Source organism: Aphelocoma coerulescens, chromosome 5 (assembly GCF_041296385.1).
Source record: "Aphelocoma coerulescens isolate FSJ_1873_10779 chromosome 5, UR_Acoe_1.0, whole genome shotgun sequence".
In the NCBI taxonomy this organism is placed as follows: domain Eukaryota; kingdom Metazoa; phylum Chordata; class Aves; order Passeriformes; family Corvidae; genus Aphelocoma; species Aphelocoma coerulescens.
Window position 1 is genome coordinate 55,150,458 of NC_091019.1, and position 15,488 is coordinate 55,165,945.

The 15,488-nt window shown below is 39.6% G+C and overlaps 1 protein-coding gene across 4 annotated transcripts in view; it reads right to left on the minus strand.

Moving 5' to 3' along the window:
- Nucleotides 1-6,118: 6,118 nt before the first annotated feature.
- Nucleotides 6,119-15,488, minus strand: part of BCL11B (BCL11 transcription factor B) — a 90,944-nt gene continuing 81,574 nt past the window's right edge. For all 4 annotated transcript variants that reach the window (XM_069016030.1, XM_069016028.1, XM_069016031.1 and 1 more), the window contains one exon: nt 6,119-8,130. In XM_069016030.1, coding sequence (XP_068872131.1) covers nt 6,119-8,130 — 2,012 coding nt within the window. The remainder of the gene's footprint in view (nt 8,131-15,488) is intronic.

The following is a 15,488-nucleotide window of genomic DNA, read 5'->3' on the forward strand; positions in this document are numbered from 1 at the left end:
TGTTGGACCAGGGCTTCCAGGAAACCAGAATCTGGTCTCCAACACTCCAAATTTTTCCTATGCTTTCCAATAATGATTTGAATAACAATTCTCTTATTTAAGATTTCCATGTGTTAGCTAACAGGTTGGCTTGATAAAGAGCATCAGGACGGTGAACTACCTGTAGCTGTCAGCTCTTATCCTCAAACTGCAAATTGTGCAAAATTCTGCCTTTAACTGTGCATGTCTTTGTCCTTAGCTGAGGAGGAGGAGCAGATGTTTAGCTGCAGTTACATTTTGGTGCTTCTCACATAATACAGTCTGTAGCCCAAATTCAGGTCCTGGTTGAATTGGTAAGTGTTCTCCCTATTTGCATTGGCATCCAAAAAGCAGAACATGTTAACAAATTTGAGTGCATACACCATATGTTTACATTTATGGGGAGGGATGGAAAAAAACACAAGAGCAAAGCACTTCTCAGCACCTTCAGAAAACTGAGATAATGGTCCCAAATATAACATAATTTTGTATGAGAAATGTGACTGTACCAAGCATTATTCTACCATTTTCTCTCAAGACCCCTGTTCAGGAAATACCTTGCATTTTATTTAAGTCCAAGGGATGTAGGCAGGACTTGAGCATCTGCTTAGCATCATTCAGGTTCTCCTTCCCAAACAAGACTTCTCTCCTGATGGACTTCCATGAGAACTGATAGAAAAAATGGCAGGACCTCTATCATCTGTACTGAGGCTTCTACTCCCTGCCCCCTTCTTTTTTCCCCTTCCCACCCCTCAATGTCAAAAAAACAGGAAAGACAAGATTTGGAGATCAAGTCAAATGTCCAATTTATTTTTATAACTTGAAACTGGAACAAACGTTGTTTTGAACGAGCGTACAAATGAAATGGTAGACACATGCTGAACTCAACATTGTGACAATAAGGGGAAAAAAAAGAGGCCAAAAATCTTGTACAGAGAATAAAAGGAACAATAAATATTTCACTAAGCCATATTGAAATGACCTCCAGCCATCTCAACATTTTATCCATAATAAAAAAAAAAAAGTGCTCTCGTTTTTTAAACAGAGCACAAATACCAAGCAATAATAAATAGTTCCAAACTTGTAGTAAAAGACAAAACCTCCAAGTAAACAACAAAAGCTCATACAATAAGTAATAGAAAAAGGTAATAAAAATATTTTGCCTTGCCGGTACAAATGCAAACAACTTAAATCAACGTTACTTTGCTTTGCAGTTCTAAAATACAAAGAGCACCATAAAAATGAGTTTGCCTGTGATAAACAAAACCTTGGACTGTCTTTTACATAGGACTGGGATGAAATGCTGATTTTTTGACCCTTTCCTTAAAAATTGGTATTTTTTCTTTCTAAAACCAGGTTCCCACACCTGTCCTGTTGCCAAGGGAGTCGACTGGAGTTTTGCTCTGGACTTCAAAGGCAGCAGGACTAAACACAATGAAAGTAATAAATTCAACCTTAAAAAAATTTAAAACTATTTAAAGTGTGAAAAGAACTACGGCGGCATTCTAGCTATGTCCATGTTATATTGTGCTTATGGCCTAGTAAACTACAGCTCTTCTAAGCAAGAAGAAAATGAGGGCCATTTCAGTATCACTACAGTCTGCAGAAACACAACCCTTGTGCTTTTGGGTGACTTATTGTTACTTTCAGTGATCTAAGTCACAAAATTAGACAACTGCTGGTGTTAGCTATCCTGGATAATTAAAAACAACAGGGAGACTGAAGCTTCTAAGCAACTTACACTAAAATGAAAAGTGAAATTCTTTCTTAAATCAATGAATTGTGGACTGAAAATGTGCAGTTAACTTCTGATCTTCGTTTCACTGATGCAAGTCCAAGAGATTCTTCTGAGTGCTGTGACATGACTGGATTTATACAAAAGCCAGAGATCTGAATTTTCACCAAAATGTGGAAATGTGCCTTTAAGAGACCACATTCCAACCTCAGTTATGCTGGAGTAATCCAGGACTAAGAGTAATGAATAATTCCTGATTTATATCAGTTTAATTGAGACATAGAATTTGTCCAGAAGACTTAGGGGTGCAATGTTCAAGCCAGGAAGGCATATATCTATCTGATAATTAGGTGGACCAAATTCTCCCAACTGTCACACCCATGCCTCCCCAATTGCTCCAATGGTTCTGCACCGATGAAAGCAGAAGAATTTGGCATGGCAATATATTTTTTTTCTTGCTTTTGTTTTAAGATTTACCGTCCTTTTCTGCAAGAGCGGTGATCATTTTCTCCTCCCCTTCTCTAAAGCATTAGTGCCTCTTCTGCCACGTCTTCCCCTCGACCCAAAAGGGAGAGAGTGTGAGAGAGAGAGAGAAAGAGAACTGCAAAGAAGAGAGACATCAAAAGGTACAGGATTTCATCCCAGTCCCTGAAACATTCAGAAATTTATGGAATGTACAATTAGAAGTGAAGAGCAGCAAAGCAGCTAATAACATGGACTGGCAAGACCTGTACACGGAGTCGGTCCTGTTCTGACAGGGAAGAGGAGGGCTGTGCCTGGACTAATTTTACTTCAACCCGATTACAGCTGTACCAACAGCAGGCCATTTCACCATTTTATGTCAAAGTGGATGCAGCAGCTCTCACTTTTTGCTATAAAAAGACTTTCTTCCAGAGGGCGGTGGTAGGGTGTGAGGAGCAATGAGTGGGGATTGGCCAGGAGAGGGAAGATGTATTGGACATCTTCTTGTTTGGAAGGAGGGGAAGAAATCTCCTCTCTCTCTCTCAAATCTGCAGGGAAGCTGTGGGATGTCACCCCAGACACCTTTCCAGGAACGGAATTTCTTTTCACACAAATAGGCAATAACCATCCAGCCTGGTTCAACCATACCTGGTAAAACCTTGATGCAAGGGGTCCAGGCAACTTTGAAGTTATTTAGAGCCCTGTGGGAACAGTACTTTTTTGTAGGCCATTTCTGACAAAAAAAAAAATATATACAACTAAAATTATTTGTGAACAACAACAAGAAAAAAAAGTAAAATAAAAAAGCACTTAATTATTTTGTTTTGTTTCTTTTACTCAAAGGTCGTCTAACAACCCCCTTTTTTCCTGTACAATAAGGACTTCACATACAAATTTTTTTTTATTTTTGCAATATTTTATCCTGCCAAATTAAAAAAATATATTATGGCAGCCTGTTTGTTTGTTTTTATTTTTATTTCCAAATTCACTAACAAAAAGGTACATTAAATCCCTTTAAAAGGACAAGCATACAGTTAAAAAATTACAAGCTTCAGTAAAAATACAGCAAGTGCCTACATCATATGAATCAACCAATATCAATATCCATTCCAGAAGGGGAAGGGAGGGGGGGAAGGGGAGAAAAAAAGAGAAAAATAGGTACAGGTCAGAAACGTGATTTTTTTTTTTCTGCAAAGCAATAACAATATTAAGCACTTTTTTCTACATACTTTTTCTACATGGTGTAGCAATCACCTTTTAATCCCCGAATACAAGATTCTATACATTTTTTGAAATAAAAATTCAACACCCAAGGCAGAAAAAAATTTACTAAAACTCAAGACTTTACAGTTACAGTGACAAGAACAAATTTATAGACCCACCATTTAAATTTTACTGCAACATTTTCAAGGAAAAAAGAAAATTTTTTTTTTCTTTCTGGTTTTGTAAAATGCCCAGGCATTCTCCATTATTACAAATACTGGTCCACTTTTACAGTAATCAAGAAATTTTAATATATATAATATATACTAAAACCCCGTCACCAAAAGAAAACAATATACACATGGCCATTATGGCATTTTTTTTAATAACCTATTAAGCAAACTTTGAAAAAAAAAAAGATTGCTCAAACACACATACACACAATTTCTTTTTTACCCTTGTATGTATTCAATACTGTAAACGTATTTTAAGACAGAGTGCACTAAATTTAACTTTTAAAAAAAAATTAGCCGTTGTTCCTGAATTGTTTTTTCTCATTCAATGATAGCAACTTGTAATTTGTGTCATTTGAGTTTTAATTCAGCAGTAAATCATTTCCATTCCATTTCCTAAGCAGCGTTGTCCTGAAAAAAAAAAAAGGCTGAGAATAATTCAGCTAATGTATGTCCGAAGTTGTGCTGGGTATACATCTTCATTTGATTGGGTCTTATGGCATTTTCATGTCCACTATCTTCAACCAGTAATTTTTTTTTTAAGTAAATGTGGCTCTTTTTTTTCTAAAGAATGTACTTTTCTTGTTTTACTTTTTTTTTAAAAGTCTTTCCATTTCACAAAAACATTTTGCATTTGTCTCAAGAGACTCAAATAGGAAGATCAGTTTTCAAGGCACTCACGTCAAATTGAATGGCAGTAGAAAAACTGTCCAATAAATTATTTTTTATTTATTTTTCTTTATAGTGCCAGTATTGTGAATGCCATGCTTAGCAACACTGACACTTAATCTCAGCTGTTCCCTTACAGTTTAACCCACCTTTGGGCCAAGTAGAACATGATGTAATTTCTTGTTGAGAAGCCATTTTTCTCTTAACCACAAACAAAAGCTTTAAAGTGCGGGTCAACATAAGTAAAACCTCTAACCATAATTATTTACTGTTTGCTAATATTAGTTGCAAAAGGCTTTAAAAAATTTGGAATTTGAAAGTAGAGCAGGTGCATTTTTCTTTGCTTTACTTTTTCTCTATCGTAATGCTTTTATCTGAAAACAATTCCATTCTGTTCCTAATTAAGTTGGAAAAAATCTTACCGACTTCAGTAGGAAAAGAATCTTGCCAAGACAGGTAAATCAACCAGAATTTAGTTTTTCCCTTCTGTATAATAACATCAGTGTACAGCATCTAAGATAGTTCTAATATTTCTGTTCATAAACCAAATGCCTATGAGTTGAGGCTTTTCATTGAGAAATTCACACTTTCCCATCTTCTAGTAATTAACTACAGCAAATATGGACTAAGGTAGACATCCTGAATTCAAATCTATGATTTTGTGGTTTTAAAAGAAAAGAAAAAAGTGATGGCATTTGGCTCCTCTGAGGTTTGAAAATAATATTAAAATGCTTGAGATGTACTTTTATTGTCTCTGGGAAGAGTCACAGGAGGGTAAGAGGGAGGGAAAAACACTCCAGAAAGTGACAAACTGGCATCATTATGTTGCCATAGCTTTTAACAAGAAGAAACTATCTGATAGTAATGCACAATTAAGAATGTTTTTGGATTTTGAGTGTAGCAGCCTTCTGCATCTATGTCTTTTTTGTTGCCATAACTTAGTGCTGAAATCCATCTAGAAAAGGCCTCTATCGTCAGCGACATTGTCAGTGCTACGTATTTGATCCAATTTCAAAAGAAAGTGCTAATTTTAAAGATTGTTATCCGCTGTACAATTTTGTTTTCCCTAATCTTCAAGGTTATTTAAGAAGAGGAAAGAAAAATAGGAAGAAAGAAAGAAGGAGAGAAAGACAGACAGACAGACAGACAGACAGAAAGAAAGAAAGAAAGAAAGAGAAAAAGACAAAGAAAGAAGAGAGAAAGAGAAGGAAGAGAGAGAAGGAAGAGAGAGAGAGAATGAAAAAAGAGAGAAAAAAAGAAAGAAAAAAAAGAAAAGAAAAAAGAAAGATTTCAGTTCAAATGCTGGCTTCTTCACAAGAAATTACACACACTTAGCTTAAATTTCAACAAAGCAGCGGCCCAAAAATTATAATTTTAAAAGATATGTTTCTCTTCTACAATGCAAGTAATCTCAGGCTATGACTGGGTAAAATTAAAAAGGGATACCCAACAAAATTTAAAAGAAATTTAAACAGAAAGAATAAAAAAAAGTACCTGCACATGCCAAAAAATTACAAAAACCCAATAAATACAGAAATTATTGCACAGTTAAAAGGCTCCACAATTTTTACTGCCTTAATCAACCCTCGGGTTTAATAGAACTTTGTAGACACAGGTTATATTTAAGTGCCAAAGTCTGGCACCTACCATAGTTATGCTAAGTTATGTTTACGGAGGCAAGTTAGGTCATCTTTTCTCAGTTGGCAATAGTTAAACTGTACAAATAAAATGTTACCTAGACCCCTGAAATTTAACCTAGCGGAGGTGGGGGCGGGGGAGGAGGGGGGAGGGGGGGGCCTTAGCTTCTTTCTGCCTGCTCAATTTTGACGTCATTTGTCAGCAAATGTTCTCCATGCCACTTTTTCATGTGTTTCTCCAGGGTGCTGTAAACACTGAAGGGCATCTGGCAAATGTCGCAGCGGTAGACCTCCTTCCCTATCTGGCCATGCGTTTTCATATGGCGCGTCAGCTTACTGCTCTGGGCACATGCATAGTTGCAGAGCTCGCATTTGTAAGGCCGCTCTCCAGTGTGGCTCCGACGGTGAACCGTCAAATTGCTGCAGTTCTTAAAGACCTTGCCACAGTACTCACATGTATCGCTCCTGCGTCCTTCCTTCGAACTGGGTCGCCCGGGGCCGGGTCCACTGATGTGGGGGGTGCTGCCTCCACTCGCCGTGCCGCTGCGCCCTGAGAGCCCCCCGTCCAGCATGTCCCCCGGCGGAGTGGAGAAACGCAGGCTCCCGTTCTCCGATGAGTGCTCGGAAGAGGTCGCGAAGGGGGATTGTCGGGAGTCTGTGAATCCGAGGAACGGATCCTTCATGAAGTGCCGCGATGCTGCATACCCTACCAGCCACTGGGAGTAAACGTTTTCAGAAGGTATTATCGTTGCTGGTGGCAAGTCCAAATCTTTCTCTACCTTTATTCTTTTAGAGGAATTGTTTAAACTGGGGCTCGTGATAGGTGTTGGCTTGCGGGGGAACAAGTTTGGGAAGGGTTCACCCGGGCCAAAGTTTCTTCCATTGACCGTACCTTCCTCAGTGCGGTCCAGCTCTCCTACCACTGAGTCTTCGTCACCCGGATCTCTCTGACAGAGGTCTCGAGGACACAAGTCTCGCTGGTCAGAGGACCTTTTCATGAAGCTACTCCTCTTCTGTTTTTCAGCTAACATGTCGTTATATTGCTGAATGGCACCTAGACTTACATTCTCAATGACTTTTCCCAGGACGAGGGATTTCTCGTCTGGCAGCGACTTGGAACCGTTTTCTCGGTTACGACTCAGCTCTGAGTCCATACTGAAGCTCGACTCTGGCCGGCTCTCATTTTCAAGCTCCTCTTCCTCCTCCTCCTCCTCTTCCTCTTCTTCATTGTCATGGCCCAGGGAAGGATCGCTCTCATTCCTGAAATCTGCCTCACTGGATTTCAGTCCCTCTCCAGTGAGCTCGCTCGTGCCTGGCTCAGGGGAACTAGTGGTAGACAGTCCATCATCTGACCTGCCTGTCATGGAGCCAGCTTTATGCATATGCGTTTTCATGTGGCGTTTTAGCTTGCTGGCCTGGGAGCAAGCATGGTCACAGAGCTGACACTTGTAGGGCTTTTCTCCTGTGTGACTGCGCCGGTGCACAATAAGGTTACTCTGGAACTTGAATGTTTTCCCACAAAATTCACAGGACTTGCTCTTGGCCTGAGGCTGGGGAGGCGTAGTGCTGCTGGGGGGCATGGGGGGCAGTGGCGGGGTGCTCAAAAAAGGTGATTTAGGACTCGGCTGAAAAGGATTCAACAGACGATGCATAGGGTTGGTGCGACTGGGTGAGACTGGCGGAGGGGTGGAACTGTTTCCTGCCAGCTCTCGAAGCCTTCTGGAGAAATCCATCGCTGGGGACTCAATTGCCATGGGGTTTAAACGCATAACTCTGTCAAAGGCACTGGGATGCTGGGCAACTAACCCCATTTCTTCGGCACTAAGGCGATGTGGATCCAGATGATGACGAGGCGGTGGGCTGAACAGCGGAGGCGTGTTTGGGAGCCGACCCTCACCAAAGCCAGGGTGTTCACGCAAGATGGGTCCTGTCATGCGCAAAAGGTTGAAAGGGTTGTTGTCTCCAAGAAAATTCATCAGCGGGGACTGTGCAACAGTCTCCGGTCCCAGAGGAGGAGGGATGGTGATGCGTGGAGTAAGGGAACTGTTTGAAGGGCTTGTTTCCAGGTAGATGCGGAATCCATGTGTGTTCTGGGCATGCTGAAGCAAGAACCAAGCGCTATTAAAAGGCTGCTTGCATGTTGTGCAAATATAGCTTGAAGGCTCATCTTTACCTATAAAAGAAAAAACAGAGAGAACACTTAAAAAATAATACAGCAGAGAACATTTAAATAGAGTTGGCATTCACTTTATTTTGCTAACACATTTCCTCCTTGGCATTTCTGAAATAAGGATTTAATTGCAACGTATTGACTGATATAAATTGTTGAACAGCACATTTACTCACCACACTTATTCACTTAGTATGTATGACAAATATCACATGTACGCATTTGTGCTATATAGGTTTACATCCTCTAATTTGCAAATAAAACCTTCCTTTATGACGTATAAGCATCCAAATTCTTTCATGTGTTTATTCCACAAAAAGGAATTTGTTTCAAGGGATTTATGACTACTGACAAAAACCAAGAAAAATGCAGTGTGGTAGGTTTTACAAGGCACCTGTAAGGACCTTCAGTGTCATTTTCACTCTTTCATTTTATATACTTCATGCAGCAGTCCCCCGAGATCTTGCTGAATTTAATTTATACATGGCTAAGTCATGCCAGCCCTTCCATTTTTAAAATACTATGTAGATATTTAGCCACAAAAGTCCTATTCAAGTCAACAGGAGCTTGGAAAACATACCCTTGCATAAACCACTCTGACGTTCTTTTTGCCAAAACACCAAGAAGCCACTCAAATGAAACATCCGGTAATCAAAGCCGACAGCACAGTTGCAATTAACAGTAACAAATGTCGGGCCGTGCTTGAACTGGGTCCCAAGAATTTCTGAGCCTGAGCCTGCCCTCCAATGCAGAAATGCTCACCAGAGCCAAAAACATTGTTCTGTTTGCTTTTCTAGCCTCTTTGAACGACGGCATAAAGGTGGAAAGCATTCCTTTAACCTTGATTCAGCTTTACATAAAGGACAGGTGTGGACAAGTCTGCATCACAGTCATAATTTTGCTAGCTAGAAAATTCCGGTCCTGGGCACAATATAAACTATGTGCTATCTGCAAAAAGCACTTCCCTCCTTGCCCTCCCTCCTTCTTTCAATGCCTCTGCAAGACTCCGATAAATTCATAAATATGTGTCAACTTGAAAATCACGATGCGGGATTTGTTTTGTTGTTTGTTTTTAAATGAGGGGGATGTTTTCTGAAAAAAACCTGCCCATTTTGGAAAATCTAAAATTAATTTCTTGCTTGTTTGTTTGTTTATGATAGCACATATTTTCTCTAGCAATGGCCCCACTGAACCTAAAGGCACTAAACTTCCTGAAAGTTCTATACCTGAACCAAGCTTCCTGCCTGACCCATGATGAAACAAGGACCTAAATAATGCCTGATTCAGCCCCTCCACAGGAGCTCAAATCCAAAGCTGAACTAACAGACGCTTTCTAGACAGGGGGGCTGCCATTCCCAAAACCCTGTTACATGAGCTTGAAAGAGTTTATAAGGTGAACGGAACCATATTATTGAAACTACCTTGTAAAGAGGAATGACTCATAGCACACACACACACACAAAAATTTACACTTGGGCACATCAAGAGAAGCTGATTGAATTCCCCTCTTCTGGCTGCTGCAGGAATGACTGCTGCTAACAAAACCTACAAAACCTTAGACAAGGAGGCTAGAAGATTATCTGCCTACCTATCAGCCTGTCAGCTTATCTAATCTTATCACCCAATATACATCCATAACAGCATAAAGGAAAAAGCATGTATCAGATTGAGACTTATTTACAAAGGTAGGTGATAAATGTGCTGCAACTCCTCACTCAGTTATTGATTTAGTAGGGCTATTGCTGTGAATAGCAGCTTGGAACCCCGATTTCAATGAAGCCATCTCTTCACAGCCAATAAAAAATGTACACAATACAGTGGGCATTACTGCCTGGCTGAAGTGGCCCCTGTGCCCTGGCCCCACACTCTGTGTCTGTATGGGCCAGACACAGTTGCTTTGATTAATCTCTAACAGTCACTATTGGAAAAAAAAACCCAAGTTTGGGAACTGCACTTGGTTTGGAAAGAAGTGCCCATAACTGCTATTGACATTAATAAAAGCCACATACAAACATGGAAAGAAAGTGATACATTATCCCTTAAAAATCTACTCAGCACTGAGGCAGTTAGGAAGTTTTATGTCAGCTTTGCAGCAAAAGCAACAGTAAATGCTCCCATTATTACTTCAAATATTTAAATTTCTGTTTCTTACAGAAATATGACGAAAATGTCTAGACCTTTAACTTTTCTTGCACAGCAACATGTGTAGTATAAAAAGTGACAGAAATCACTGAAGCAGACTAAAGTATATAACATACTCTGTCAAAAGCTTTTTTAAACAATATGTTTTACCTCAGCTCACCCTAGAATAGATTTTAATAAAGCCCCTTAAGAAGTGTGATCTAATAGCAAATGAAGTGCAGCATCTTACAAGGTCATATATCTTCAAATTAAAGAGTGCTCTGCACCCTTCACCTTCACTTTATCCACTCTAATTAATCGATTTATTACCCACAGCTGTTCAATTCTTTCATTTTTAAAGTCACAGCATGCACTCTTTTTTGTTGTGGAGTTTTTTTCTCTCAGAAAATAAAGTGTCTGAGTGTCTGTCTATGTAGATGCATTCTCTTTGCTTAGCTCAAGAACTGACAGGAGAAAGAAAGCAGCTGTGTATTAAGCGACAACAACAGCAACATGTTTACTTCAGAAAAGGCACATACGTAAGAAGAAAAATTCCTGAGCAGGCTGAGGATCAAGGCCAACCTAAAACTGAAATGGCTGATTAAAAAAATTACCCTCAAAATGGCAGCTGGCTGGATGCTTGCTACTACATGTTATATGGAACTAAGATGTTTTGGTTTGTTTTGTTCTCCAAAATTTCACCTCCATGAAGTTCAAAAGAGGAAGTAAGTCCCCTCCTTTTTAGTTTTCTTTAAAAAAGACAAAATTAATGCTATTAGTGATCTAAGATTTATAAGCTAGCAGTCATAAGTGTTCTCTCCCTTTTTTGCTTTGTTTATGTTCCTTAGCACTCCTCTTCAGGAGACCCCAACACAACAGCAAAATTGACTGCAGGCTACCTGGCTACCAATCTCTGACTGATTTTTTTTACGACCCTAAAAGACTCTCCCCAGACTCCAAGTTTAAAAAAAAATAGAAAAAAAAAATTAATTACCATATTATCACTTCATGGTTATCTTGCCTAAAAGTTGCCCTGAGCAGTGTAGATGCTCACTTTTAAGAACAGAAAAATGTCAAAAAGTCTTTGAAGATTCACTCCAAATATTTTTCTGTTCAAAAACTTGCTAAATATTTTAAACATGCCCAGAAACAGCCATGTATTGCTCAAGAATGATCCTTATATTTAATAATGCACCTACACTATAAAAGTCTTTGTTATAAGGCTACTTTTGATATATGGCTATCTTAATCCCTTGCCACCTGCACTGAAGTCTGTCTAAATACTCACTTTATGACAACTAGCTATATAGTCTTTGCCATATGCAGTCTTTATCACTTTAGCATGTGCTTGACTTTGAGCATGTGAGTAATCAACATCAGTGAAACTTAAGCATAGGCTGAAGTGCTCTGTTGGATAGTGATGAAATTATTCATGTGCTTAGAGTCAAACACAAGCCAAGACTTCATTAATACTGTTGGATGAATTGCACATGGTTTCAATCCCACAGTCTGTAACTAGGCATGAATTTCGGGGCAAGCAGCTGAGGTATAATTCTTTATCTTTACAGTAGTTGGTAGATATGTTGTATGTACAGAGATGAGACATCCAGGTCACAACTCCTGAGCAATCAATTGTAGCTTCCAGGCTGCAGTAAAGCCAAGCACATACTGCCAGTTCAGACATGATAGAGGTTTTTAGGGCTGAATCCTACTAAGACACAGGTATTCAGGAGGGATTGTGAAATTAAAGAATGAGAGGACTGGGATAAACCCTAAGGTTTGACCTCATCCAATTCCTGACCCAAAGGATCATAGAGTCATGGTTTGGGTTGGAAGGCACCTTAAAGTTCATCCTATTCCAGCCCTCCTGTCATGGGCAGGGACACTTCACTAGACCAGGTTGCTCAGACTTCCATCCAGCCTAGCCTTGAACACTTCCAGGCATGGGACATCCGTAACTTCTCTGGGTAATCTGTTCCTGTGCCTCACCAACCTCATAGTAAAGAGGTTTTGTCCTAATATTTGATCTAAACCTACTCTCTTTTAGTTCCCTCTTTGTCCTGTCACTACATGTCCATATCTATGAATGTATTCATATCTATGCCAGCTGCTCCAATATCCTGCTTCAAAAGCCACCAAATAGAGAGTCTACAACCTTTTTAAAGTCTACCTCATTCTTTCTCTCCTTTACTGTCATTAAGACTTCCCCTGTGCCTGATCTAAATCTTTCTTCCTGCAATTTAAGGTCTTAATATATTGTCCTACCCAGACGTACATGCAAAACGCAGGAAAAAAGTTAGTCTGCACCTCACAGTTGTCATCCAACCCAGGGATTTGCAGCTGAACCACTTCGTGCCTTTTAGCACTCTTTTCTCCCAGTTTGATTTGGAAATGTTGAGGGAGAATTCACTTTGTACTGGAGTAGTCTGTGGCTGTGTTGACTATTTTCAGTATGGAAAAAAAAAACTGTCTTCTTTCCAATTTGAATTGCTGAGTCCAGCTACCAGACATTAGATCTTGCTATATTTTTATCTGGAGATTAAAAATCTCTCTAGTGTCTTCTCCCAAAGCAGGTAATTATAAACTATGAACTTATTGAACACTCTTGCCTTTTCTGCATATTATGACAAAAGATGGTCTTTTCCAGAAATATTAAAATGTGTTCCCTCCATTAGTGCATGACAGATTATGTTCCATTCAAAATGTCAAAGCAATAATGAGCCTTTTTCTCTTTCATGAACAGCACTAAACAGAGCTGGATTCAGAACCTGCCTCCCAAATTTTGCCCTTACAGGGGACAGTGAGAAAACACAGGTCAGAACAAGACTAGGCTGGGTCTGTAGACATCCACCCCACTGCACCAGTGAGCCTGAATCCCTGACTTATCTGTCCCCTGCAGTCTGACTTGCATCATTTAGTGATACGCAGATCTTCCTTGCCCAGTTGGTACGTAACTTTCTATATACCCTGAATGCTGAGCGCCTTTACCCTGGAGATAAAAATTTCCCTCAAAATATCCTCAGTTATTCTGGATACCATCAAACAATAATCAGTGTGAGATAAGAACTGTTGAGAATTCAATATTTTCTGCTGAGCTACAGTGACATCCACTGCCTTATGAATCCTCCCCTCAGCATGCCTGAGTAATTCCATTAGCTGTAACAGGGAATGAACTCTGTCTGATTTTAATCACCCACCCATAACCCCTGCCAGGACTGCGATGAGGACCTGCAGTCAGGTCCATATAACCACTGCAATTCTTTACCTCTAGCAGTATTTTCCAGATAATGTTTCTGGTTCCCTTTTACAAAGTTACAACATCAGCAATAAAAATGTTAAGGAATTTTAATACTGGTTTACTGCATCTTTAGAAGTTCAGGAAAAGTAGAAACTTGCAAGCTTTAAAGAAAGTACACCTTTTATTGTAGCACTCACGAACAGACATGTATCAGGTTCCTACAGTCTTTCCACCAATATTACTCTCTTCTCCACCACTTGATTTTTAATGAATTTTTAAATAATTACTCCTTGTTATTATGATGGTTACTCTAATAATACCAATAAAGGTAGTGTGGATGCTCCATAAAAAACACACCTTTAATTGAATTATTATTAAATTAAAATGCCGTAATTGAGAACATGAGTTTAACAAGTCTCCTTAGAAGACCAGCTGACATTAAAGAGAAGGGCATTAAATAATGGAAAGATTTGGTGTTGCATGGTGAAAAAGATATATTATAAGTGGTTTGACAGATCACCCAGACAAGGGCCAAATGATTTTCAGGTGTCTGCAGTGTGGATCTGCTATGTGACCTGTATCAGTTCACGCTTGATGCTTGATCAGGTCTGCAAAAATATCTCTAATATAGGTATTTATTCTGAAGGGGTTTTATAAGCCATATTATAACTTTAAATTTTCCAAGTTAGCAAGAATGTTTACTCACCTATGTTTCTAATAGAATAAACATTATCTGAGCACACACAATACTTAAGAGTTTTACCCTCTCTGCCTGCATTCATTGAGCTCTTTGGAAGTTTTGCTACCTCCATTTCAGAAGGACTGACAGTCTCAATAAAAAAGATAGAAATGTAAAGTAGGGTCCAAGTCTGGGTGTGAATCACCACTGCCAGTCCAATGCCAGTCACTAGCTTTAAACAACAAACACAAACGTCCCATATCTCTTTACACCTTTCTTCATATTAATTCTGTTTTCATGGCAGCAAGAGCTGAAGATGAAAAACAAGCACAACTCCTCTATACATCCCTAGAGCTAACACAGTTCATCCCTCCCTATACTGCCTCATCTAAAGAAAGGGCTCAAGAGAGTCTTGCAGTACATCCTGCTGAGGGTTACGGGGACTATCACCAACAGTTCATAAAGTTAGCATCAACTGGCAGCTAAAGTTGGTATTTTATGACTTAACAAGTCGCCTGCAGTCTCACAACCTACGCACCTCCAATTCTACACTCAGATAAACAGCCCTTGTCTCCTGTAAAGCTCAGCCAACCTGCAGTGCATCTCAGTCAAGAAGAGCAGATGAAGGTTTAGGTGCAAAAGCCCAAGCATGAGGGGCCACAGAGCCTGTCACCATCTGGAAATGGGGAATCTCAGGATGAGGTCAGTGAAAGGAAAGAACGTGACAGGGAAACAAAAATGAAATGTTTTTAAGGGGTGGATGGAAAAACAGGGGTGTCTGAAGAAAGAAGTAATTGCGAGGTGTTACTTCTCAGTAACAGAATCCTATTTCCTCCCATACAAAGCCCTGTTCTCTTTTCCTACTGTACCTCTTGATAGCCTATCTCCTCCAGTGCCATTCTCAACAGAAGAAAAATCACGACTTCATGCAATATTCTTCTCCCACACACTGCCTGTATGTTTTACAGCTTTCCCCATCTTCTTTCTACCTTGACTAGTGAGACTGCTAGTTCTCAACAGAGATTATGCAAGAGGCTTTATTCCAAGAGGACCTACACACCCCACAAGACCCTCTCATTCCCTGCACTGAGTTTGATTAGTGATGTAAATATTCTTTAGACCATTTTTTACCTGTTGGAAAATGTCTACAGTAGTAGTGTTTGACACAAATATTAAAATATATTAATATTGCACTACTATTAGCAATGTGCTATTAATACTTCTTGTGCTAAAGCCAACTGTCAAACTCCAGTTTTGGTGGATTAAGTGCTGTGCCACTTTTGGGAAACTATTTCATCTTCTGAAGCCATTTCAGCAGTGGGT